At 38.3% G+C, this 26,150-nt stretch overlaps 1 protein-coding gene across 9 annotated transcripts in view; it reads right to left on the reverse strand.

Moving 5' to 3' along the window:
* The window catches only part of ESR2 (estrogen receptor 2), a 47,585-nt gene extending 27,053 nt beyond the window's left edge, over positions 1-20,532 (reverse strand). The window contains exons 1-7 of one of the 9 annotated variants that reach the window (XM_068682526.1): positions 20,385-20,524; positions 18,045-18,134; positions 17,703-17,803; positions 10,241-10,322; positions 9,946-10,034; positions 8,946-9,036; positions 5,486-5,955 (exon numbers count right to left, since the gene is read on the reverse strand). In XM_068682526.1, the coding sequence (XP_068538627.1) occupies positions 5,486-5,955; positions 8,946-8,948 (473 nt within the window). In that variant the 5' untranslated portion in view covers positions 8,949-9,036; positions 9,946-10,034; positions 10,241-10,322; ... (1 more) ...; positions 18,045-18,134; positions 20,385-20,524. Of the gene's footprint in view, positions 1-5,485; positions 5,956-6,485; positions 6,618-8,945; positions 9,037-9,723; positions 9,860-9,945; positions 10,035-10,240; positions 10,323-17,702; positions 17,804-18,044; positions 18,135-20,272; positions 20,332-20,384 lie in introns of those variants that run through there. The other 8 variants (XM_068682529.1, XM_068682524.1, XM_068682528.1 and 5 more) reach the window with 8 other exon arrangements.
* Between the last annotated feature and the right edge of the window lie 5,618 nt (positions 20,533-26,150).

The raw sequence follows: 26,150 nt of genomic DNA on the forward strand, positions 1-26,150 counted from the left end.
AGGAATTGCAGAGTTCTACTGCCTTCAGCAGTATTAAAGAGAAGAAACTTCAGTTTGAATAAGACAGCAGGTGGCACAATCTGTGACTTGTGAAGAACATGCTCTAGAGCAGAAGAAACCTGTTCACCAACGAGAGCAAGTTTAAACAGAACAGCAGAAATATGTTGAAAGTGCTGCTGAAGAGGCTTTAACTAACATGTTAAAAGTAGACTTTGTGCCGGTTTCATGACAGGAGGTAAGAACAAACACACCCACATGCCAATGAAAAATCATTGAGTTTACAAGTATTTGAGGAGAACATGCTACAATTTTCTAGTAGAAGATTCAGAAAGGAAAAAAGGTGCTTCTCAGCAAATTCCAAAACAGGAAAGTTACAGTACTTATTGAAGAAATAAGTTACTGCAAGCTTCTTTAAACAACAGTAATAATGAACTTTCTTTTTTAAATGTTCATTTATTCTGATGTTACAGGAAATAAAGGTGTTTGGATGTTTAACGACCCTGGTCTCTGGTTACATACACAGTTAATGGATTTATCAATCACTAAATATTTCACCTTCTGCCACACAAGGAAGCCCAATGTCACTCTCCCTTAGAATAAAGGAGCTGTATCACACATACCTAACGTGCTGCTAAAGCAAAGAGGAAAACACATTGCTATTCTTTTCCATTTCCCTGTATTTGGAAGAAAAAGTAATTTGGCATTTCACTTTAGTAGCAGAGATATATTTCTAAGCTGTACTTGGGAATCAAGATCCAATTGTGAGAATCAGAAGAGAATCTGTATCAGCTGGAGAGCGTCTCAGTGACTGCCTGATATGCTGTAGCAAACTATGTTTATTGCCCTTGTTAAAGCACAGAGATGCTATGGATGAAAATACAGAAAAAGTACACACTGTAACATCTCACCAAGGAGTGCTGCTTGTTACCTTCCAGTCATTGCGAGTGTTTCATTCTCTAGAAAGAAGCGTCAGCCACCCCGCACACATGCAAGCTACGTGACTTCCACAGGCTGTGGCAAACAGCTTGCACGCAGAGCAGCAGTCTGGAACAAATCCCTCCCGCAGGCTCAACGGGCATGAAATCTGCTCATCGGCGATAGCTGTGGCAGTGCAGCAGGAGGTTCAAAACCAATCATTTTGTTATTGTTGTCTTTAAGTACAACAGAGCTAGGAAATAGTCGAGAGCTTTAAGGTACGTATTCTTTTCCCTGAGGACCTCGTGATGGGGCAGCTTATCCATACAAACGACGAAACAGAACAGGTAGCCTCACACATGGTTAGAGGCCACTTCCCATCGCTTGTGTGGCTGGAGTACTCAAGCATGCTCAGCAGATGATTAAGCTGCCAGGTCCTCTGCTAAAACTGGCCATAGCTGGCTGTGTGCCCACAAAAGTGCTACATGAAAGGATGTAGGAAAGAGGAGGATGTACCCTGGCTGCTCTCTATTTATGATCATGGTTTCTATATAGAGATATTATGCTTCCCTAAAGAGAAGTAAGTTTTTTTTGGAAGGTAACAAGTCAGCGATTTCCTACTAGTCATCAACAGTGACAAGATGATTACCCTAAAGGAGAAGGAATCAGCAGAACTATTTAGGTTATTCAATATCTATCACATCTCTTAATTCCTTCTAGCTGCCACAGAATCATGGAATATCCCAAGTTGCAAGTGAGCCAAAAGGATCACCAAGTCCTGAGTTCTGTCACAGCATGTGTTTGATGCATATGCTACACCTGGAAAATTTGAGCCTAAATTCAACTTCTTATTAAAAATTAAGACCTGTGGCAATTAGCCAGATTTACTCATAGCATTTGTTGCATGTCGTGCTTTTTTTAAAACCTAAACTATTGTACTTTATAAAGAGATAGGAAAAAAAGAAAAAAAAAAAAAAAAAAAAAAACAGCTAGAAAAACAACAACAACAAAGCAAAAAATTGTGAAGTTAAAAATTAAAAGTTCAGATTTTATCATTTAATAGACTTCCCTCCCACAGGCCACTGGCTCATTCACTGCCTGGAGATCTGGAGATGATTCAATCCCATGTGAACATAAGCCGTACAATGACAAAGGCTGTATCTGAGACTGTTGCTTCCTGTGCTCGTACTCTTGCCCTGTTTAGCATGCTGGAAGTCCAAGGAGAGTCTTATAGTTACTGAGTTTTGCTCCAAGGAATTTAAACCTCTTCCTTTCTCTCCCAGAACACATGGAAGATGTTGGCTAAAAGTCAGCTGCAGAATACTTCTCAGTCTTTATCTTCCTCACTTTCTAGAGACTCCCTCCACCATAACTTCTGGAGGTGTTAATATCACAAAACTATCAATATTTATATCTCCAGAGCACAGGTTCTGCTCCAAATGCTGATTAATATGAAAATTGTGCCATGGGTTTCTGAAGATTAAGGGACATATTATTGCTTAATCTCTAACTCCTTCATCATAAAATTGAAATGCCAATCCATCACTTCAGAGAGATTTCAAGATACTTTTGAGTGCTCTACAGAATTAACACGATTAAAAAACAATAGCATAGGAAGATAAAACAAATAATTATAGTTTCAGAGCAGAGTTTAAACAATGCATAAATAAAATATTAGTGCACAGTGAACAAGGCAAATGTAGTTACTAAATAATTTGTAATCAAGCAAGCATTGCTGGCCTGCACAAACCTTTACTTACTTTCTGCAATTAGTCAAAAGTACAAGGAAAATAGTAGAAGGGAGGAACAAATTAAAGTTCCAGAAGAATCAATCTGGCACCTTTATTAAAGTTTCCTAACAATTTTTAAAAAGATTATATCTGTCCATTTTAAAATTAAACCTTTTGTTTCTTTAATAAAAAAACCTTTTAGTTAGGGCATGAAGGCAGAAATCAGTTTCAGACTCCCTGCCAGATTACTCCTAAATATCATATAATTACACTGTCACATTCCTTTTCTCTTTGTTTCATTTTAATACAAAAGGAGTGTTTGGATTCACCAATTTTGCACCAACAAAATTTATGACACTATTTCTGTTATCTTCACTAGCTATAGGACATAGAATAGAAAGAAACGGAGTCTGTATCACTAAATTCCCACCATTTGCTGAAGAAACAAAACAAAACAAAACAACAACAACAAAAATGGAGCTCTAAAGACTCATGTCTTTTTTTACATGGAATAACAGTTTGTTTTTGTTGGACTACTGTTGTAGAACAGGCCACAGTGAATAACATTTAGCAAAGTTAAAAATTCTTCTGTTTTCATATAATGAACTTATTTGCAGGGATCAGGAATGCACAGAATTCAAGTTTCTTATTTCAAGCTGATCTACAGGTAGGTCCAAATGACACAATGATCAGCTGCAGCAAGGTGGACTACATAAGTTTAGCTAATGTTAATGGAAGTTTACACCCAGGGAAAACAAACTCCTCTCACAGTGAGACTTTTGCTTTGTTTTTAAATGTAAAATAAACTGTATAACAGACCTAACCATGTGGTAATGTTTTCTTATTCATCATTCAAACAACCCCCTCTTTTTCTTGAACTACAACGCTGTTTAAAATTACTTACACTTTGCAGCATTAGTCTCTCCCTTCCCCCAGAGCTATTCCTTTAAGTTTCAATCCCAAGAACTCTTCCTTCAAGGTATAATCTACGAAGATGTAGTGTCACAGTCATTGTTCCCATGGCAATAAATACAATGTTCATGACATTAGTTTAAGACCTCACCAAAGGATAAAAAGAAAATACATCTTTATTTCAGCCCAGATAGCCACAAGAAGGGAACTACAGCTCTTGGTTTTTGTGTTTGCACGTCTAATTAAACATTTTTATTTGTTTGTTTTACAACTCCTGTAGACACAGAGGGTTACAATGCATCCTACTGAGAAAAACGAACCACTGAAAAGGTCCAGCTAGCAAGAAATATAATAGTTACTTTTTGCTGAAAGACAAAGACCATACATAAAATTAGACTCCAAATCTCATTGATTTCTCCCCTTTAAATAAAGTCATCATCAGTTACAGGAGCAATAGTCCATAGAATCTGTACAAAAGGCATAAGACATAGTTACTTGAACACCAGAGTGACAGGCTTGGCTTCGCTTCTGCCTATGTAGAGAGCATGCTGCAGAGCACCAGATGCAGAGCTCTTGCTGCTGGGTTACTCCAGTTGCTGTCACACCATGGGGACAGCTTAGAACACTATCGTACAGCAGCTTTCCCACATCTGTCTGTTTTGAAACATTAACCAAAGTGGGAAGAGTTCAGATGTGAGCCCCATTTACTGGACACCTGCTCAGGGAATCCTTTTGTATACAGGTGCAATTCAAATAGCCTCTCCCAATCCACACACCTACACCTGAAGCAAGTTTGCACTCCAGAACTGCCTGTTACTCTGCTGACTCCAAAGGTAGACTATTCAAGTGGCCACACTGCATATTTTTGCAGTCCACGAGTCTGAAGCAGACTTAGATCTCATGCCTCACCCCTGCGCAGACAACATAGGGCCCACCCATTGCAGAAGGAATGTGGGTAGTATCAAAAATAATGCAAGTCCTTTATTAGTAATTGAACTAGACTTTTTGCCAGGATGTACTGATTTTCATACTGACAATCACTGCTGCAGTTAAATAAAGAGCCCTATGAATAAATACGCAATTGGTAGAACAGAAAAAGCACTCGCGATGCCTCGTGCTTTCATCCATAAAACAGCTGTTGTGAACATGAATGGAGTAATTTTATCAGCTGACGATGTGCAAATATTTTGTGGTTTGTAACATCCGTGTATGTGCAGCATGGGAAGACTTTTTGCAAATAGTTTTATTGCCGAAAAATTTAGCCTTTGAAGCTGCTGTTCATATTGCCTTTATACAAAGTCAGTTTAAAAGAGCAACAAGAAAAAGTCTTTTTCAGTAACAACACTCTTCTGAACATTATTTATGCTATGGCATGACTGCCAATATTAAAAACAAACAAACAAAAAAAAAAGACAAACTTTCCTTTAAATTTTAAGTTCACGAAAACCTTTATAACTATTCAACGCAGAAAAAAAAATCCAGGTAAAATGGAAATCAAATGGAAATCAAACAATTTTTGTGAAAAGGAAAATAGAATAAACCTTTATTTATTTCACCCAGAGGACTTAATCTGCCAGAGCAAAATTCATTTTTATTAAAAGTAGTACCCAGCAGCCTTCAACTTTGGTTTACTCACAGTAATACCTACATTGAAGGCATTTACAGTGCTTTATGTCACTGCATAGTTTTCTAAGAAGCCATTAGAAAGAAATCCTATTTCAGAAGTTATATTAAAAAAAAAAGCAAAGTAAGAGGACTGATTTGATGTTTGGTAGAGGTTTTATGGTTTTGCTTTGTTTTTCAGACAGAACAACACATAGAGGTCAAATGTTAGAAAAAGAGACAGAGAGAGAAAGAGAGAAAGACTTAGAATTAAAGAAGCTGCAAATAATTGTTAGCAAAGTTTTAAACAAGTGATTGTTACTCACCTGGTCACAGGTAGCACTGACTCTACTGGTCTTGCTTCGCACCACGGGCTCTTGGGTTGCTCCGCGTAGAGAAGCGATGACTGGCAGTGCAGTGTCAGGGGGGAGAGATGGCCAGGAGCAGACCATAACACACTTGGGCTTGACGTTTGCCTCACAGATGCACTCTCTGAATCACCAAAGCTACTGGTAATGTTGTAATTAATCATAGCAGGACTGCAGAACGCCATTGCAGAATATTCATGTCTGTTTTCCATGTAAGACGAAGGAATATAGATCGGACTGTGTTCTGCTGTCAATGTGGACTGATTACAGCTGTAGGGAACTGGAGAGCTGATACCAGCGGGCGAGTTTTTAATTTCTGTTTTATTACATCCAATATCCTGAAGTGGCAGCAACTGAGAAAAGTCCTTGTGAGAAGATGCGCAGAGGGACATTTTGAAGCAAGACTGATGTTTGTTTAAATATTCATCCTAAGATGTTAAGGTACAAAAAAAGTTGAATTAAAAAGTAAGAAAGCTTTGTCTTATGCCATTTTTGTAAAAGCAAAAGGGGAATTAGTAAAATAGAAAATATATACTGTGAAAACAGTTTACATACCAAATACACTTAAGCACTTGGTGGCCAAATTTACTACCTTTAAGAAACAGAAAACTTTCTAGAACTTCCTTAAAAATAAAGGCTAAGACACTTATTGAGTACAAATTCCATTTCAAAATAACAACACACAAAAAAATATCATTTGAAATCTGAAACAAAGATGCCAGTGACAACTTGGATCCTAACCAACTTGCTATGACCAAGGTAAAGCTGTTCTATGTAAGAGGCAAAATCACCCCATGGTGCAAAACTGTGGAGTAAGTGCCCTGAGAAATCAATGATTGTCATAAAAACTCACCACCTCCTGCTCCCACCATGAGTGTACTACTTCAGCCTTCCCTTTATTAACACAAGCATGTAACAGCAGATATTTTGAACACACACATACACACACACACTTTACCTTCCAAAACCAGAACTCCACTGCACATCCCTCTCCCCAGATGAGGAAGACAGGAAGGATATCAGTAAGCAATGCAACTTTGTCACTGAGAGGTACTCGGATACAGCACCTCTGAACAGAGCCATTATGAAATTGAAGCCACAAAATGCAGATATTTCTGAAGCTGACAACACAGAACTCAAGCAATTCAACAAGGTCAGGAAATATTAGTTTCCTGGCATTCTCTATCCCCTTTGCGACTACTCTCCATCCTTCCTCCTACCTGAATCAGCAATCAAGAGACCTTAATTTGCCCACAGTAATTATTTTCTGCCCAATTTAGGTATATCCATACTATTGGAGGTAGGAGGGGGAAAAAAGAAGGAAAAAAAGTCCCCCAAACTATCCTCCTAAGACATAACCCCTGTCCTGAAACCATTACTTTTATAGTAGTATTTTACAGTTTTTCATTCTTCACTGTGGGCTTCATGTACAATTCATTCCACCTTTGAAGACAGACATATAGCCCTCTTATAGCATCAAATACATAACAATTTTGTTTCCAAAATAGCAAGTTTCAGCGATAGTTTAGGGTTTTTCTCACTTTGCACTCTGATGATAAAATTGAAGATATAACTAGAAAGAATGAGGAATTCATTCAAATCATCTCAGGCACTTCAGATCCAGCTGCTGTTTTTTCCTTTGTGGGAAACAGGAAAATGAGTTATCTCAGCAGTGTTTTATGTCCAGCAGTTGTTGCACTGGAACTCTGATGCAGAAAAAGCAGGAGAACATGACCTCACTTCTCACACAATCTACATGCCTTATTTGCCCTAGCCAGTTGCTTCACAGTGTCCCTTAAAGAAAAATAAAAACAAATTATTATTCAATTTTCATTGCAAAAAGCACTGAATATCCCAATGCTCTTTCACTATCATTTTAGGAGGTGGGTAGCCCAAATAATTTTCAAACAGAAAATGATGGAACTAAAAAAATATTTATTTTTATCTATTTTATTTATTTGACTATTTTCAGCTGTTACTATGGATGGGCCCAGCGAACACACTGAATTCAAAACGTGTTTCAAGCTTGCGGGTAGGTAAAGCTGTACACTTTGGGGGAACTCAGAGGCTGCATGTACTCAGGATGTGCATGGACACTCTGCAGGAGCGCCTGGAATGTTTTCACCAGCCCTGTCCAGCAGGAACTGACTGCACTGCATCTCCCTGCTCCCCTTCAAAGGCCACACAATGCAGAGTAAACCCGAGCCCTTCTGAAAGAAGGGCTTTAACCACCACATCTCTGTTATAATCAGCTAGAGACGTTCTGCTAAGATACTGTTAATAGCTTTGGCAGCAAGTAACTTGCTGTGTACTTTCCCTCAGTCGTTTAGAAAATACATGCATGAACACTGTATAAACAGAGAGCACAGAGCTGATACTACATACTTTTATGAATTGAAATCAGCTGAGCTTCAAGTCATGTTTTTCTAGAGAGGAAATCCACCAGAGGGGTATGGAAGATAACCTCCTGCTAAATAGGCAGCTTTGTTCTTTCCAAAGGACAACTCACAATAGTTAGAAATATACAGAGAACTTATGAATAGCAACAGTGAAGTTTTAGAGGGAGGAGTCCACACAAGCATGAGAAATCAGTACAGCCTTCCTCAAAACCAGACTGCTCATGACTTATTTACAAGAGAAGGAACTCTGGGTTCCAGAAGGTTAAAGACAACTGTACTCACAGTCTTGAACAGACTGCAATATAGTGAAAAACAACAGCATTGGCTTAAGATAATTAACTTGGTTAGCAGAAATAGTTTAACCACAGTAGACTATGGATCTATGTGGGATCGTGCCACTCACATTTCCTCATACCCTGAAAATTTAGAATGGGAAGCCCAGACCCTCACAAATCAAGTAAAGCTGCAGAAAGTATCCAGAATTGCACATAAAGTCCTGAAATCTGACCACTGGACTGTGGAGTTCTGCTTCTTAAAGAACTACAGATTTAGGTATCCAGAGTTAAGATTTAAGGCTACAGAAAGCAAACTCCACTAACCTCAATACCTCAGAAAGAAGCATGACCACATTTGAGCTGAGGATTACAGTAAGGACATGGCTAATAAATTTGTTCCATCCTGGTATAACATCCTCCTACTGTAAACACCATTCATTAAACTGAAACAAACTCCTTCATGACTCCGGAACTCCTATCTCAATTTTTCCTCCTCCTCTGAGGAAAGGTTTTAAAAGCAAGACTCAAATACAAGTGTGTTAGCTAGATCTAACCCATCAGCACTGCACTAGATCCATACCAGAAAGAAACAAAACAGGTATCTATTATTATTTAAATACAGTCTTCTTAGGAGACTGCAAGTGTTTCAATCCACTTAAGTCAGTTTAGCTTAGCAAGATACTGAACAAATTAAATATCATTAAATAAATACTCAAGGAATTAGACAGAATGGTTGACACTTACCATTCACAAATCCAATACACTAAGCACAGGGTTCACATCTGGCATAAAAAAATACAGTTCCATTGGCTCCAGAACACAGAGGATGACACCACTATCCATGAGGATGTAGGAACAAAAAAAAAAAAAAAAAAAAAAAAGTAATGTCAATGCTTTCCACAAAAGAAAAAAAAAAGTTTTCCAGTCTTTAAACAGCTCTACATATTTAACTCAATGTATCTTGACAGTCACCATGCAACAAACGGCAGATCAAGCACAAGAATGCTGGTTTAGATGTCGTAGTCAAACAGATACATGAGTAAATAATTAAGCCATCTGACCCATTTGAACAAACTCAAATGGGTATATGTATGCTCAAATGTTGTTTATTGTACATTACCTATATCAAATATCTTTTTAAAAAACCCTTTATGAAGTAACTAATTTGACTTTTTTAGCTTTAGAAAGAGGAAAAAATAGGTAGAGAGGGCAAGCTGCCATGGTTTAGAGCCTGCTTAGAAAAAATACAATAGCTTTTCCTAGAAAAACGCAACAGTCTGCAAGAAAACAGTAGAGCAATGGATGTTCTCAGGCACCATCCCATCAACGTAAACAACATGCTTAGAATTTTCTAGGCGAGTCACATATTTTGAGCGAAAATTTTTTGTCATAGAGAATTAAGATGACCTTTTTCTCTGCTAGGTTTAAATTAAAGCATAATCATCATTCGTCCTTCTGTTTTAATAGAGGTGACTCAGCAAACATGCATTCCACCGCCCCGCAGCTTAAGCCCCTCACTCACCTTGCAAAGCTTTCTATTAATATTCTGCCAAGTTAAACTTTGTGCACTTCACCACAATAAACCAATGCATTTTCTCAAAAACTGATCATTAAAGGAAAGTCATTGCTGATGCATAAAAAGGCACTTGTGCTTCAAGTTTTGTGGAGAGCTTATTACTCATTAAACACAGCAGTGCCAGATACTGCCAACAGAAGGCATACAAGTAAACAAGTTTATTATTACCTGAGATGCACTAGATGCAACAAGCAGGAGACAGGAACGCAAAAGGAAAATAAAGCTGTCTTTCCAGACCTCAGATGTCATATCCATTCCTGCAAAATCAACAGCCTGTTTCTGACAAGATCAAGACCTCTGCAGAAAATATTGCAGCTTAAATGCAGGGGGGTAATAATAGTTTTAAACACTCCAGCAAATTGAGCAACCTCTGCCTTGTCTTAGACTTTGTTAGTGGGAACACTGGCAACTTCTAGGTAATTAACCATTCATAAATTTTATAGGGATCTGATGCTTGACTTACACAAGAGTCACCAAGAGAGCTATGTTTGTTCCACCACAGGAACGCAAGGCTGGAAAAGGGTTTAATTGCAGTCTTCTACTACCTGAAGTAAAAATACAAAGACAGACTTTTCAGAAGTGTGCAAACCAGGACAAGAGATTACAGCTAAAAATCAGTGCAAGAGAAATTCCAGTAGGACAAAAGAAGAAAGTCTCCATAATGAGAATTGTTAAGAACATGAACAGGATACCCGGGAAGGATGTGAAATCTCCATCTTTAGAGATACCAAAAAGCTTGGCTGAAAAAGACTCTAGGCAACCTGACCTCAGTTGGAGAAGGATACTGGATTAGTTGCTCTCCAGATGTCTCTTCCTACCTGAATTTTTTTATGGCTATGTTCCTCCACTGCTGGAGGCATTCATAGAAGAGGAAATTCCATTATACCTGTGCTGGAAAGAGTGAAGCACGACAAAGGATAATTACACAGGACATTGTCCACCTTGTCAACTTTGTTCAAGAAGTGAAGAGCTATGGGTCCTGTCCAAGGATAACCACCATATAACACTTCATGTTACACGCAAAGAGCTGTCATATATACTGGAATGGAATTGGATCATTAGCAGGTATGTATGTAACAGGAATTATTTTCAGATCTTGATTCAAACTGGGATTAAGGTTTACTGCAGTAGTTTTAGCCTTTCATTTTACAGGCCCTTAAAACATTATCAGACCTCAGAACAGACTTCAGATTTCTACAACTTGCATTTCTTCAGTACATTTCATAAACTTAGAAACCTACAGACCAGAAAAAGAAAGCCACTGTCCAGCTCAAGAATATAAATGCAAACAGAGATTTCAGCTCCTTTGCTCTCCATGTCATTACTTGAAAGTACAGTGTGGACACTCAAATACATATTGTATCAAAAAGAATATTTGAATTTCAGTGGGAAAATTCTAACATGCTTCATTACAAAAGCAGTATCCATTAAAACCATTACACAAGTAGCAATAACAAGGATTAATCCAAGGATTTTGTAATCACACTTCAGTCTACAGTAGTATAATGGCAAAAGCCACTACACAGAACATCGCTCTTGTCCGATAAGAACAATATTATTAAAAGAAAGCATCTCCTCCTGATGTCAGGGAGGGCAGGAGAAAGCAGTACAGGCTGGCCTATACCCAGGACTCATGTTTCCATTGAGCTGGGATGAATGTCTGTATCCAGTATCACTGAAGCACACTTTGGGAAGATGTCTCAGCACATGCTAATTAACTTAGCTAATTCTTAAGAAGTTAATTCTGAGCAGTTAATTGCTGGTTTGATGATCGGATCATAGCTCTGTGCAGAAAGCAGGGAATATACCAGTTCCTTGTGTCCATGAGGAATTAGTTTCTTCAACCACCATTTCTCCCTTAATGAAAATGCCCTAGAACTATCGCAGAGGAGCCTTCCTCCACCCCACAGTTTTTTAGTCATTACAAAAGCCTGTGTTGAGGGACATCTTTAATTTGTATGGCTCTGCTGAGAAACAGAGTGCCAAGCTCAATCATCTGCCATCAAAAAGTGCAAATACATATGGAGAAATAGCCTCATTTTGTCCAGTAGGGCTTTTACACAACTCAGCAGGTTACTGAATAACCATCTCTTAGTTATTGGCACGGTGTAGACATGAGCTGGCACAGGGGCTGTGATTCTTTGACTTCAGTCAAGTTCTTTTTGTTTACTCTTATAACAATTCCACATCTCCTGGCATCAGTCTCTATCCTGGCACTTAAATAAATAAATCAGGAACAGAAAATACCACCACATTTATCCCCTGTTCCCACAGCAGTTCCCCCCAGGCTGGTCTGTGAGGATATACAGCAGGCAGACACAGAACAATGCCAGCAGCAATGCACTCATGTCAGACAGAAATTTAGGAGAGGAAAAGGAGGGGAAAAAAAGTCAATATGTGAAGAAAAACAAGCAAATCAAGCAATAGGAATACAGCAGGAATTGATGCTTCCTATTCTCTCAGGGAGAGACACTGCCTGTCTTGCTTTCTGAGGAAAGTATAGATGAGAGATTCCCTGGCAGCAGCTGTCCATCACCAGGCATAAAAACCTGTGATGAGATTAAGAGCCCCTTGGCCAGCAGACAAAAGAGCAAGGTCATAGCTGCCCCTAAAACCCAGAACCCTGGCAATCTACACGCAACAAGATTAGGTAGGTGGGTAGACAAATAAGTCTTATACCCAAATAACATGAACCGATTTAGCTCTGCAGAAGACAGCGTACCACCTGAGGGTCTGACCCTCCATAGCTCCAAAACATGGGGTGGGGGCTCATTTTGGCGTGTATGCCAGTGAGGGCAGGATTTAATTTCTCCTGGGTGAGCAGACATGATACACGGGCTGTTCTCTTGAGCATGCCATGCCTCAGGCTCCGCAAATAACCTCTTGCTTTACAAGGCCAAGAAGGAACAGTGATAGCCATAGCTGCCTGAGGCCTTAGAAAACCCTCCTTGTAAACCTGCTGCCAGGGAACTATTTTTCAGATCTAGGTGACCAGAAGAGCAGAGAAAAAGCAGCAGACTTTTTCCTGCCAGGCTAATGTGGAATGCCCCATAATCCACTTTCTCCTACCCCAAATAAAAACACTTCTTACTGTGACTTTTTCTACACATTACTATGCAAATTACTTATGCTGTAAGACTAACATACATAACAGAAGAGTCTGTTTCACCATTGTGTCTGCCCAAGAAAAATATGCCACATGCAAGATGCTTTTTTCATCACTTCCAGGCAAGCAGCCACTCAAGCTCTGAAGTTGCACTTTGCTTTGGGAGACACCGAGAGACTTGTTTGATTTGCAAGACTATTACAGCAAGGAGTGTCCAGTTTGCATCTTGCTCCACTCAGTATGCAAACAAAATAGTTCATAAATAAATTCACAGTTGCCTTAGATTTTACTGCACAAACTTTGCCTTTTTAGTCATAAAACAAATAACTGGTTCTGTAATTGGACAGAAGTGAAATCTATGTAAGAATGCATGTGAAAAACTTTTTAGCTCAGTTTTAGCTCTTTTTCTGGTTTTAGTTATAATTCAATATTGTTTCTGCACTGGAATTCATGTAAAATAGTAGTTCAGTTGTACTGATTTTGCTATGGACCTTCACATTAACAGAAGACACAAAACTAAACGTTTTTGTCCCTGCAATTTTGTTCTTTCATAAAAAAAAAAAAAGTTATTGCAACATAGTTGTTTAATACCCAATTTTACTGACTTAAAAGACTTACAACTGCATGATAAATTGGCAGTTATGCTGTAACTTTTCTTACTAATTTACTGAAATAGTACAAAAATCAAGATGTTTATTCTTGACTTTGCAAGCTGTGACACACTGTTCTAATACTGCATGGAATCCCAAATTAGGTATCTTTAGCATTATCCACAGGTAACAAAAGGTTTTGTATATATTTTAGTTCTTTAATGAGAAAAAATGTTCAAAATTGTCTTATAATTGAACTGGACATGAAAAATTGCCTTTTACTGGTCTGTGGGTAAAATCCTGGCTCAGCTGAGTTAGTCAATTTTGTTGTTTATTCACACAGGTGGACATTTGTCCAACATATTAATCAAGACAAAACTTGAATGCCTTCCTAGTCTTGTTAAAATGAAATCTGAAAAATCACCCTGGGATTTCTGTTCTCTGAGCTTCATATTTCCTGTCTCTGGAGGAATGGACCAGCAAACTCTTCCATGTGAATATTTCCTGCTGTTATCAAAAGCATGATGCAGATAACAGAAGAAAAGCACAATAACAGAGTGGTTTTAAATTCTATTCATCTCCCTGGATCACCATGCTTTTTCACCATACATCCTTTCCTACTTGTACCTTCAACTCAATATTCTAGAACCAGAACTAAAACTCAGTGTATTTGAAAACAGCATATAGTAATATGGCTTGATAGTGTTTTTAATCAATATACTTTAATCCACTCATTATCACAGCATCATCATAAAACCTCAGTGTCTGACTCTTACTGAAGGCAATTCTGCAACTGCAGTATTTTTAGACTGTCTCTAAAACTATGGCAATTTTCTTCTTGTGACATTTTAGGTTTATCAGGTTACCAACAAACAAATTCACTGGGATAAAAAAACAATTTTTCTGGTTCTACTTTCTCCAGCAATACTTGAAGCTCAGATAAGCTAACTGGTTCTCATTATTTACAGCATTTCAGAAATTAACAATAAAGAAGCATCAGTTTTAGCCCACCCCTTCAGGTCTAAGATTTTTATTGTTATTTTTCCTTTAAAAGTCCAAGGAAGCTGAACTGTTCACTTACACGGCTACCAGTCTGAGAACAGAGACTCTACAGCTGTCTTCCTCTAACACTGTGTTACAGTCACTGTGTTTGCAATGTGTAAGTCACATCTTTTTTAAAAAGCAATGGGAAAGTTAAGAAAGGAAAGAAAAAAAATAGTGTAAGGGACAGAGGGGTGATTCTATGTTTAAATTTTGTTCACAAACTTATAAAGGAATTTTGATAAAGTTCTGAAATAGCAAATAGAAGTTCTAAAGCTTTAAATTAGAAATCAAAAATGTATTTGTTGCTTCAGTAAAGGCACTGTACTTCTGTCTTAGATTTCTTCCCTTCTTGGAGAAGCAACAGATGAGCAAGGAATTTCAAGGATACGGATGAGGAAATAAATAGCTGCTAATTCCCAGCACATCCGAATCAAATGCTAAATGACTTTATGTTCAAAAGGGGCTTCACATGCAACTTGTAAACATATCAATACTTCCACTGTTTATAAAAGGTATGGTGCATCATTCCCCATATGACAAAACTGAACCTTTTCCCCAAAAGGTATAGGACATTTACCAGCCACTCCAAGTTCTAAATTAAGTTATTTGCTGTATATCTCATTTCCCCTCCAGATTGAAATGTATTTAATCCAGCAAAACTTCTCTGTTAAATGTCTGAGATAAAGTGACCAGACCATTCCTGTCATTGCTAATCAAAAATCTTTACTAGCATTCAGGCAGTGGTTCTGATGGATTTGATGAAGATGTATGCATATGCTGTCCCACCTTCAGTTATTTTTAAATAACAAATATATAAAAATATATATATTAGCATTTCCAAAAGCAAACTTAAGGAAAAGATTTGTAACTGCTTGTTTAATTAGGAAGATGCTTTTCAAAACTGAAATTTCTTCTAAAAGGATGGAAACTTACATCAGTGACTTTAACATGGGAAAGCTACCTAGATAGACACAACCGTTGTAAGAACAAAACCTAAGACATTCATCAGTGTGACACCTGGAATCTAAAGAGCCTGATTCAAAGTCCAGTCAAGTCAATTAGGAAACTTCTAATAACTCCAATTTGCTTTGGATCAGGCCCTAAAAATACTGTGATGCCAAGAACCGGCTTTTACCATTTATTAGCATATTCATCTGTACAGTTTTTCTAGAACCTTAAAACAGAAATAAACACTAATAAATGTTCAAAAACATTCCTTCTGCTTTTAGTGCAGCAATTCTATGCTAATTAGCTTATTAAGCCAAAGTACTAAGATACAGCAAACTTCTACAATTTTATTTGCATCCTTAAAAGAATTTTCAAACACAAACCTGTTGAAAGATCATTTAAGCTGCATAAACTTTAAGAACAAATGTGTTCTGAACTAAAACAAAAACTCTTAATATTTTAGCTACCCCATTTCACTTATAAAGTTTATTGTTCATAAATCCAGTGCCTATCAATTGCAGAGCTTTGGCAACATTAAAAATAATAAATATTTCATTCAATATAGCACGTACCTGATTGACACTGAATAGGGTTTCTGCTCTTTATAAATGTTCTGACAGCATTACATGTCAGCAAGGTTTTCACATAGCAATTCTGGATTTGTTTTCCTTCTTTCCTTTATCTCAGATTCTAAAGCAGCTGTGCTCACCACCACTTAGTCATCAGATCTCAAATATGAATCTTTTCAAAGCAATGTGATGCCAGCTCATCAGTGCAAGATTACACAGATACTATCAGTGTTTCCTTTCCCTGTGAAGGCAAGACCTAAACAGAAGTTCCTCCTCCTCCTTTCTGACATAACAAGCTTCTGAATTTGTCGTTCACTGCAGTTAAAGCTCTTATATTACTGAACCATTTTATAAGCCAACCATTCCCATATTTAGCACAGAAATATGAATGATTAACTAACCAGCAATTCTGAAAGCAAATACTGACATTTTAAAAACCTAAATCAAACTTTTTTATTATTATTATTTAAATCTCTCACAGGAAAACCTTAAATATAACTAACATTCACTCTGAACCAGCAACATATTCATCCTAGACATTTTGGACAACATTATTAATAAATTACCTTGGTAATGCTTTTTAAACACCAGATGCATGCATACACTTTTTTTGTTTGTTTGTTTTTATTTTTTAAATGTAACTACATTCTTTGTCATTCAAACCAAATTAACTAGCAGTCATATGAAGTGCTGTCTTTATTTTATCAACTTAACATTTATTTAGGTCCAGTAAGGTCCAGTTCTCAATTATACATTGGGATTGCTTTCAAAATGCTTGATTAGTTGCACAGCATTAACCTTATCTACTCTAGGGAAGCTGATGTACTTGTAAATTTGTTTGGATAAGGCATCGTGTTATTCTTGCATTTTAGATCCAAAAATGCCTTCAAGTCTACACGACTTTCTAAATCTTTTATCTGAATTTGGTGGTTTGAGTATTGTCAACCCATGCAGATGAAACAGTCCTGACACCTTTGCTATCAACAGCTTCCCTGCAAGCACAGCCAGGTCCAAGCCTAGGCAGTATTACTGCCCACTCAGTCAGCCATTCCCATAATTACTTCATGCTAATGCAGTTTTTCTCAGCATTATATTTGCCTTTCTACCTTGTTTCTACGTCCTTTACCTTGAGCCTCCCCATCTCCTCTCATTACTGTTTTGCAGGTCCAAACACAGCTGCTTTTAATCTGAAATTCCCTTTGTTTTTAACTGATAAAGTATTTTGCAAGCTACAGGGGATTCAAGTCCCTACGGCCAGCTCTTTTTAATTATTCTTATATAGCTTCAAAACAGTGTCTATGCAATCCTACTTGTGCCTGTGGTAGCCCTTTAATGCTGTTTAAGGGTAAGATGATGTTCCCTGTCATCCTCAATACTAACGGCATAGGAATCTAAAGGTTTACTGCTATGTACTACAGAAGTGCAGTTCAGTTATTTGTTCCCCTCAGGCCCTGGCACAGCCCCTAAACTACCCACACCAGGCCCTGATCCTGCAGGTCTCTTTACTTTAAATATTGGTCCTTGCCAAAGCTCCCCTCTATTTTTAGCGGCTACCCTTTTGCCTCTTTCGCAGGACATCAGAGATTCTACTGCCACCAGGCCCTTACTTCCCCTGAAGGGATAACAAAAACTTCAAAAACCAGGGAGCACAGAGCACACAGTACTCACTGCACATCCAGGGTTCAGGCAGCCATCAGCAGAAGTTGGACATAAAAGGACATCAGTGGGTTCAAGAGATCCACATGGCTCTCTTCTCCTCAGGAATTCAACTGTTAAAACAGATTACTGACTTTCTTTGGGTAAGAAAGACCAGAAAGAAAGACCTACCAGAAACCACAGCAGTCCCTGTCATTGATCACTTTACAGCACACCAGGTTCTGTAGAAAACCATTCTGTATTCGCCTTCAGTAACTTCAAGATGTGTTAGCAGCCATGTCTAAGAATTAATGTACATGTTCTGCCTAGCCAAACATACATTTAGAGGGGAAAGAGAACAAGGCATGCACATACCAAACATTAGGAGCATCTTTAAGTAGTTACTTGCAAACTGTATTTCTGTTCTCTGTTCAGATCTTCTCTCAGTTGGGAGCCACATCTATTCTGGGCAATAAAAGCAAAACCCTTCAATCAAGGCAAATTAAGATTTTATTAACAATGTTACGTGTTAGATAACCAGATGGAATAAAGATTTGATAGGTGAATGATCAGGAACAAGTTGTCATCTGGCAGTAGAAAAAGAAAAAAGTCAAGTCTCCTTCTCTCTATGTATATAAAGTATATTAATGTTTCCTAAAACCATATAAAAATAGAAGGTCTTTAATTAATGTATGTTATTGGTAGATTTGGAGGGTGGGAAGGTAATGGGAGGGACAGTGTCAAGACAGGAGTTTCTGTGCATGGAAAAAGATGATTAGACACTGAGCTACAACAGTTGCAACTGGAGCAGCACCTGTCTACTAGACATGTGGAGCAACTCTGAGGAGCCTTGAGACAGTACACAAGGCAAAAATAATTCAAATAAGATGTAGCTCAGAATGGTATGCTCCCCTGTGTTTACAAGTGCGTGAAGAAGAATACATTAATGTCAATAGATTCAAATGCAGTTCCCTTAGTCAAAGGTGTTGTAGCGAATAAAATGGGTAAATTTACCTGCTTGACAACCCAGGCCCATCACTGATGGCTGGATAAATTCTGTATTGTCCCAGATACAAGGAGTTACATACATCATTATCACCTTAAAATAATTCAAAGCTGAACAACTTCTGGGACCATAGGAGGACTTACCATGGTAATTAGGATTGCCTTTGCCTGCAAACTCCCCAAGTAAAGCACCAAGTTTTCTTCTCAACATTCCTACTATATTTAGCACCCTAGGTCTTTCAGTCACAACTTGGCTTCCTAGCAAATTCACATGATATAAGCAATTTAAAAGTGGTTTGACTTGAGGGTTCACCTAACAAAGAATCTTTTCACCACCACCCACAAGTTTTAAAGCTGTTATAGTAAAAGGGTAAAACCGAAGGAGGAGTGAAGAAAAATGGCCAGAACAGAGCTGCAGAAGGAATCTTTTTTGGACAATGTTCATCAGTGGTTACATTTTCTCACATGCCTACTATTGAATTACTGTGGCAATTTCCTTAAGGAGACCAGTTGATAGCTGTGAAAAAAGGCTACACAACTTCATTACAGTATCTCACATATCCCTATAAAGAAGTAAACTATAATGAAAAGAGGGATGCAATATTGAAATTTGCAGAAATAATCATCATAATTATGCCTAGAAAAATTTGAAAGAAACTCCAAAAAGGTAAAAGGTTATATTCTCCTCATCACCTGTGAGCATCCAGTGGGTGAATACCTTACTTTGTTACCATGGCTTCCACCCCAGTACCATACACTTCATTCCCTAAATATTCTGATAGAAAAGAGAAATTGTTATCACAAGGGAAGGTTTATTTCTACTCCACACAAAAAATTTCCTTGAAGAATTAATTTGTTACTACCTCTAGAAACACCATCTTTACATACAGCCATCTGGTTCACAGCACCTCCAAATCCTATAAAAACTGGAGCCGCAATACGAGACCTTCTTGAGGCTCCTGGTTGCAAGCTGACCAGGGACATGCCTGGATACTGAGAAGCTATGTAAAAGGCTTTCCCCTTACTATCACAGCTCAAACTCCTTTCTGCTCTTATTTAAGTCTTTCCATATACAGTGCCCAGCCATGACTTATGATCTTAAAGCGTATTCCTGTCCCTTAGAGTATGCTGCCATAGTAGAACGTGCCTGTTAGGACTGGTCCTGAAGTAGAAATTAAGTTATTCTAAATAAATACCACATTTATCCTGAGATCCTAGCTTCCTTGCTGATGCTATAGAGGAGACAGCTCTGCTCTCCCAAAACCAAGAATAGACCTTGTTTTCCCAGCCTTTCTACTTCCAGAGAGAAGATAAAGAAGATAACCTTTAGAGATGCTAGAAACCACATCCTTTCAATAACATGATCTCTTTCTTGCCCATGTACAACCATGGTGAGATCACATGAGAGGATTTATTTATTTATTTTTTTAATGTCTGGGAGATAAAACTTCATTTCCCTCTCTGCCTTTGCAACCTCTTAGTATTAGCAATTCATCTTCATTTAACCTAGCTCCAGGTTAGATGAGGTCTTGAGCAACATGGTCTAGTGGAAGGTACTTACATAAAGCCACACAAAATCAGCAGAGCAATTTAATTACCTTATACATACTAGGCAGATGATATGAAGTGAGAACCATGCAATTACAGAAGATGATAACTGCTTTGAAAGACATGACCAATGTCATACAACTGTTTATTAGATCAACTCACCCTGATGAATGATCATTACCTCCTTTTTTGCCAATTTCATGAGAAAATAGGCAATAGGGAAAAAAAAAGAATAGTTGGGCAAGATAGAAAAAGGCCTACTAGCCCAAAGTAACCACTAATGAAGTAGCTTTGGTATGAGAATGAAGTGTAATTGGTCACACCTCCTGCTCTTCAATAGTTTTTCAACAAACATGAAGAGCAGCTGTCCTTAATTCAGAGTCTCTTTTGCAATACAACTAATATACTCAAGCAAACTGAAATATACTTTCTTTTCTCAGCAGACAACCTGAATCTAACTAGAAAAGCAAAGTTCAAGATGCAGAAGATTCTGCCAGTGGGAGAACAAGAGAAGAGAGAGAGTTACAAAGCCAGCTGAAGTGGCTGAAAGATTTCCAAAGTATTTACAGCAATTGAAGCAACTGAGGTTTATTCTTCGATCAATACAGACACTTAAAAACAACTTGCCCTTTAAGGAGTCTGTTTAAAAAGAAATAAAACCACCACAACACCACAGTATGAAAAGAGAAGCAAGAGTTTTCAGCAACATTACCACAAAGAAGCAGATACAAAAGGCAGTGACTCTTCCCACATATCTTTTTAATTCATTGTTTTCAGAATCAGATTTCATTTTGCAGCAAGTTTTAGTTCAACCTCCCCTTTAGAAATAATCAGTCTTCAATGGCAGCAGCTACTGGCTGAGGTCAGATTGGGTCATCTCCACTTGTCTGACAGCTTGCTGCCATCACCAACAGCAGAGTCTCTCCCTTGCTTTCTCAGGACCTCGTGGTCCCTCCCTGTTCCTTGTGCTGCTTGTGGAGCTCACCAGAATAAGTGTAAGTAACTTCAACTTGGGAACCTCACAGAAAGACATCCCAGCAAAAGGAGAGGGATGGAGAGAGTGAAACGTTTCCTTCTTTTCTTCTTTCTTTCATCTCACTGCCAGGCTAATATGTTGAATCTGCTCTTGAGAGGTCAGACAAAAGGCAAAGAAAGAGAGAGTTAGGGCTGTACAAGCTGGAGAGTGAGGGGGAAATACTGCTCCTTTGCATAACTGCTCCTTTGCATAACTGCTCCTTTGCCTGACTGCAAACTCTTAGATCTGATCAGTTTTATTCCTGCAAGGAGAACTTCTAGCTACAACTGGATAAAATTAAATATAAAATTAGATTCAAGTCAGGCCACACTTTGTGTAGGAATCCCATCATCCCAAGCTGTGGAGCAATCAGCCTCCTGCTCAAACTCATTAAGAGCCATCAAGTATCCCTCTCTCCCTTGGCTTCCAAGCATACCCTCTCTCGCTACCTGAGGAAGTAAAACTACAAATAAGATCTAGCAAGAAAGCAGGACAATGGGCAGCAGAAGTGAGCATGAAGTGTCAGAAAAACAACATTTGAATATTTTCTAGAGCTTGGAAATCCCTGTTGCCACCCTGTGCTGATGAGTTGATATCTCACAGCACACTCCTACATTCACTTCAATTCCATTTCACTCTACACTAGCCTTCTCCCAACTCTCACACCACATCTTCTTCCTACCTTCCATGACCTATACCCACCCTCCCAACAGAAGTGCCTTTCTCCTTCTATTCCCATTACCCCGCAGCACAGAGAAGAGAATCGGGTTAAAATTCAGATGGGTGGGAAAAAAATAAAACTAACAAACAAAGGAAGTTATGACTTTCTCAAAGAAACCTAAAAATAGAATAATTCTAACTTCAAACAATTCTCCATAATAAATGCCATAATAAAATGGAGATTTAGTGGAGTCAAGAAACAACAGCATCTTATGCAGGGCTGCATTTTAATGGGTTTAAGACTGGGTGCAAGCCATGACTGTTTTTTCCTGTCTAGTAATGTAAATCAGACAGACTGGAGCACCCTGAAGGAGAACCAGCCCATGTGAGAAGGTGCAAGTAGGCTGTGCCATGCACGTTCCCTTAGAGTCAATGGCTCAACTATGGTTGTGCTAATGACTGTAGAGATGTTTTTTGACTAAGCTAGAACTAAAATTATTCCAAAATTTGGTCTTGAAAATTCCTTCCTCCTCCGAGCTCGGGGTTTATACGATTTTCTTTTAAGAGTGAATGAGCTGTAGGCTCAGCACTGTTTCAACAGCAGAAATAAGCACTAAAACAATACTCCCTTCTTCCTTCTTGTTTCATGTGAAGAAGAAGAAAAGAAAGGCTTCTTAGCAGCTTCAGTCACATGCAGAGGAGCAATGGGGCATATCTTTTGTATGCCTTGCAGTGCAATAGATACGATGCCAAGTTCTTGTGAAAGACAGGAGGGTACTGCTAAGAGATGCAAGAGCCAATATTGTTCTGTATTAAGCAGCACTGAGCCCACCCTTGATCTGGCCTACTGCACTAGCAACCAAGAGTCTATGGCTAAGGGTCACCTCAGCCAAATATCCCGCAGCTTCTGAAATCAAAAATCCATTTTTTGACGTGTGCAAAATATATCAGTCTCTCTTTATCTGTCAGAAAACCTACCCAACATAGCAAGAAAGGTTTGGCAAGGTTTACGACACAGAATCAAGAACCAGAAGGGATAATGATCCAAATCCAGGTTATCAGAATAAAGGTTTTGCAGACATGGACTTTTCTTCACTTTTTATTAATAATGCAAGAATTGCTCTGCAAACCTAGGTAGATCCTACAGGCATCCTGTTACAAGTACAACTGAGAATGAAACTAATTCTCATAAATCCTCAAGATTCTGTAAAAAAAAAAAAATAGATTTGCTGACAACTGCTCTTAAACAAATTTAAGCAGCTGCTGTAAATTAAATGTTTATTTAAATTGTATTAGTACAAAACTATCAAGAAAAAGATTCAGTGATAACTCTAGCAAAACTCATGTCTATAACTTTTGTTAGATTCTTCCTGACACTCCAAACAGCAACTCACATCAAGTCTTGCTAATGAAGTTTGCCAAATTTTGGTTGTGCAGGTTGAAGTTTGTGACATAAGGTAGCTGTATCACATCTAATTTTGTAAAAACAAACAAAAAAACAATAAAACACCCTTAGGTGTTTGAACCAGAGTGACAAGAAAAGTTGAAAGAAATGTACATTGCTGTTTTACAGTGAAGCTGTAACGCTGGGGTGCTCTAGTGCAGAAACAGACCAATTGGTAAGGGATTAAATTCCTGCTGTGAGGGTGTGATTTCTACATTCTCCCAGGAAAGTAGCTCCAAATTTTCAACCAAGATAACCCTTGAGGGATGGAGGAGCTAGTATATTCCAAGACTAAACAGGTTTGCTCTGGATTCTGTAATCCAGAATCGCTAGGAATTTAGACACCATTTTAAATGCAAGGATGCTTTAAATGTAATAGAAGTTTAGAGAAAATCCTCTGCCAAAGTATTGGCACAGATCTTGTTCTTTTCTCCTGTTATCTTGCTAAAGAAAAGGTAGTGGGGAAAAGGGAAATAGCAGGATCAGATTTGCTTGAATTGTTGGAAGAAGAAAAAAAAAAACACACACACACAGAAAAACAACTCTTCAAATTATAATTAAAAAAAAAAAAAGCTATAAACCCGAAGAAGATCTCCCTACCCATTGAAAGGATCAACAAAGATAATGATCTGGAGGACTGACTAAGTTTCATACTTACTTTGTTGAACCCTGCCCTGTCTGTTGCGTGTTTGCTCAAAGCTGGATAGATTGGATTTAGATTTCCTACTCAGAGGGGCAATAGCAGTGGGGAAAGAGAAGAGAAGCATATATATATAAGCCACAGGGCCACTCCATCTTAAAAAGCTTGCCTAGCACTACATGATAAACTGTCAGAATAAAATCCAGTCTTCAGAGTCATTTGTTTTAGCTACTGTATTTTTCCTCAGAAGCTGCCTGTTTCCTTTGCTGCTTAGCATGATAACTTGATGAAGCCATACAGCTGGGCCAAGTGCCTCTTTCAGCACTCCTCCTGCACTCATTCCTGGAGGGAGCACGGTTCAGACAGAGGAGATCAGGAGATCTACATGGCTCAGTACAGCATTAGGAAGTTAAATACAGAAGGTACACAGCACCTAAGTGAAGAGTATACCAGTAAGCTCGGTTCAAGGCATTCCTAACACACATGATGTTTTTAACCTAAGTGCTCATTAAACAGTTTTGTTGTAGGGGTTTATGGTCAACCTCTGTTCTAAGCCCATGCCTTTATACTACCTGGATGTCTTTAAACTATCTGGGGTCTGCAGTCATTTCTCTTTGACAGAAACATACTATTTACTTACAGAACTCATTTAAAACACCACTTCTCTGATGAGAGTGGCAATCAATCAGAACAGTTCTTTTTACTCTTTCTGAAATATTCTCCACAAAAAAAAAAAACTCCAAGAAATATTTGTTTTTCTCTCCCTCTCATGCAAGAAGCACTTCTCATTTTAGTTGCCTCTTTCGTTACTTACTTTTAAACGCACCCACCCACAAGCAGATCAAAACCTGCCAGCTTGTTCTTCCATTCCGAGTGGTCTCAGAAGTATCTTCCCATGTTTCAATTACTGTTAAACAAAGGGGCATATCATTGTTCCCACTTTCAGCCAGAACGGAAAGCAACCAACATTCCCATCAGTTTCAAGGAGACTTTTACCCAGTCTTGAAGGATGTGAAAAGCAATAAGCAACAATGGTTAGTTTTCAAAGGGCAGCTTCCATCTAAAAGTCCAATAATGCAGAGTGCACTTGAAAGGATCAGGGCCTGGACGTGTAAAATCAGCACCCAAAATTGAGAGAAACTTTTGACATTTTAACCTTAATCTCTTTCTGTCAATTTCCTCATCTACAAGATGAAGGACAGAGCTCTGAAAGATCCTCGTATGAAACCAGGAAACTGAAAGAAAGATAGGAAAGGACATTCACAAAATCCACAGGATTGTGAACAGTGGAAACAGCAGAGACAGCAGTCATTTACTTCTGCTGCACTAGTTGTGAATGTAATAAAGAGGGTGTTAGGGAACAGCAACTGTGGCTCTTGTTGAGTGCAAACAGAATCGCTACTCCTTTCTCAAAGCTATTTTAGCTTGAATAGCCAAAAAGAAAAAAAATAATCAAGAATATTAGAGACATCTCACTAATTAATTTTCAATGTTGTCAGTTTCTGCCTGGGCAGCATTATGAGGAGATATAGCAACAGTGATTGTAGGAATTATGAAGGAATGAAGGAATAGAACTGAACAATCACTAGAGACCCATGCTTGAACAAATTTAACATATAAAACAATTGCTCTATTAAAGTATTCCATGCAGACAAAAGCTTTGCAACATGCAAACTAAAGACATCTGCCTGGTTTGTCTCTTCTGAGAGATTTAGAGAGAAAAGCCAGAAATATGTCTATACAAAAACACAGTCAAAAGAAACAAGATATAAAAATACATCCAACCTAAGGTTAACAGGGAAATTGCCAAGAAGACAATACCTGGGTCCACTGCCTGAAGAGGAAAGAAAAGCATCAGAAATTGATTAGGGGATAAGGGGATACAGGAATAAAAGACAAAGATCTTTCCTTTCCTTTCCTTTCCTTTCCTTTCCTTTCCTTTCCTTTCCTTTCCTTTCCTTTCCTTTCCTTTCCTTTCCTTTCCTTTCCTTTCCTTTCCTTTCCTTTCCTTTCCTTTCCTTTCCTTTCCTTTCCTTTCCTTTCCTTTCCTTTCCTTTCCTTTCCTTTCCTTTCCTTTCCTTTCCTTTCCTTTCCTTTCCTTTCCTTTCCTTTCCTTTCCTTTCCTTTCCTTTCCTTTCCTTTCCTTTCCTTTCCTTTCCTTTCCTTTCC

The sequence above is a fragment of the Anas acuta genome, chromosome 5 (assembly GCF_963932015.1).
Source record: "Anas acuta chromosome 5, bAnaAcu1.1, whole genome shotgun sequence".
In the NCBI taxonomy this organism is placed as follows: Eukaryota; Metazoa; Chordata; class Aves; order Anseriformes; family Anatidae; genus Anas; species Anas acuta.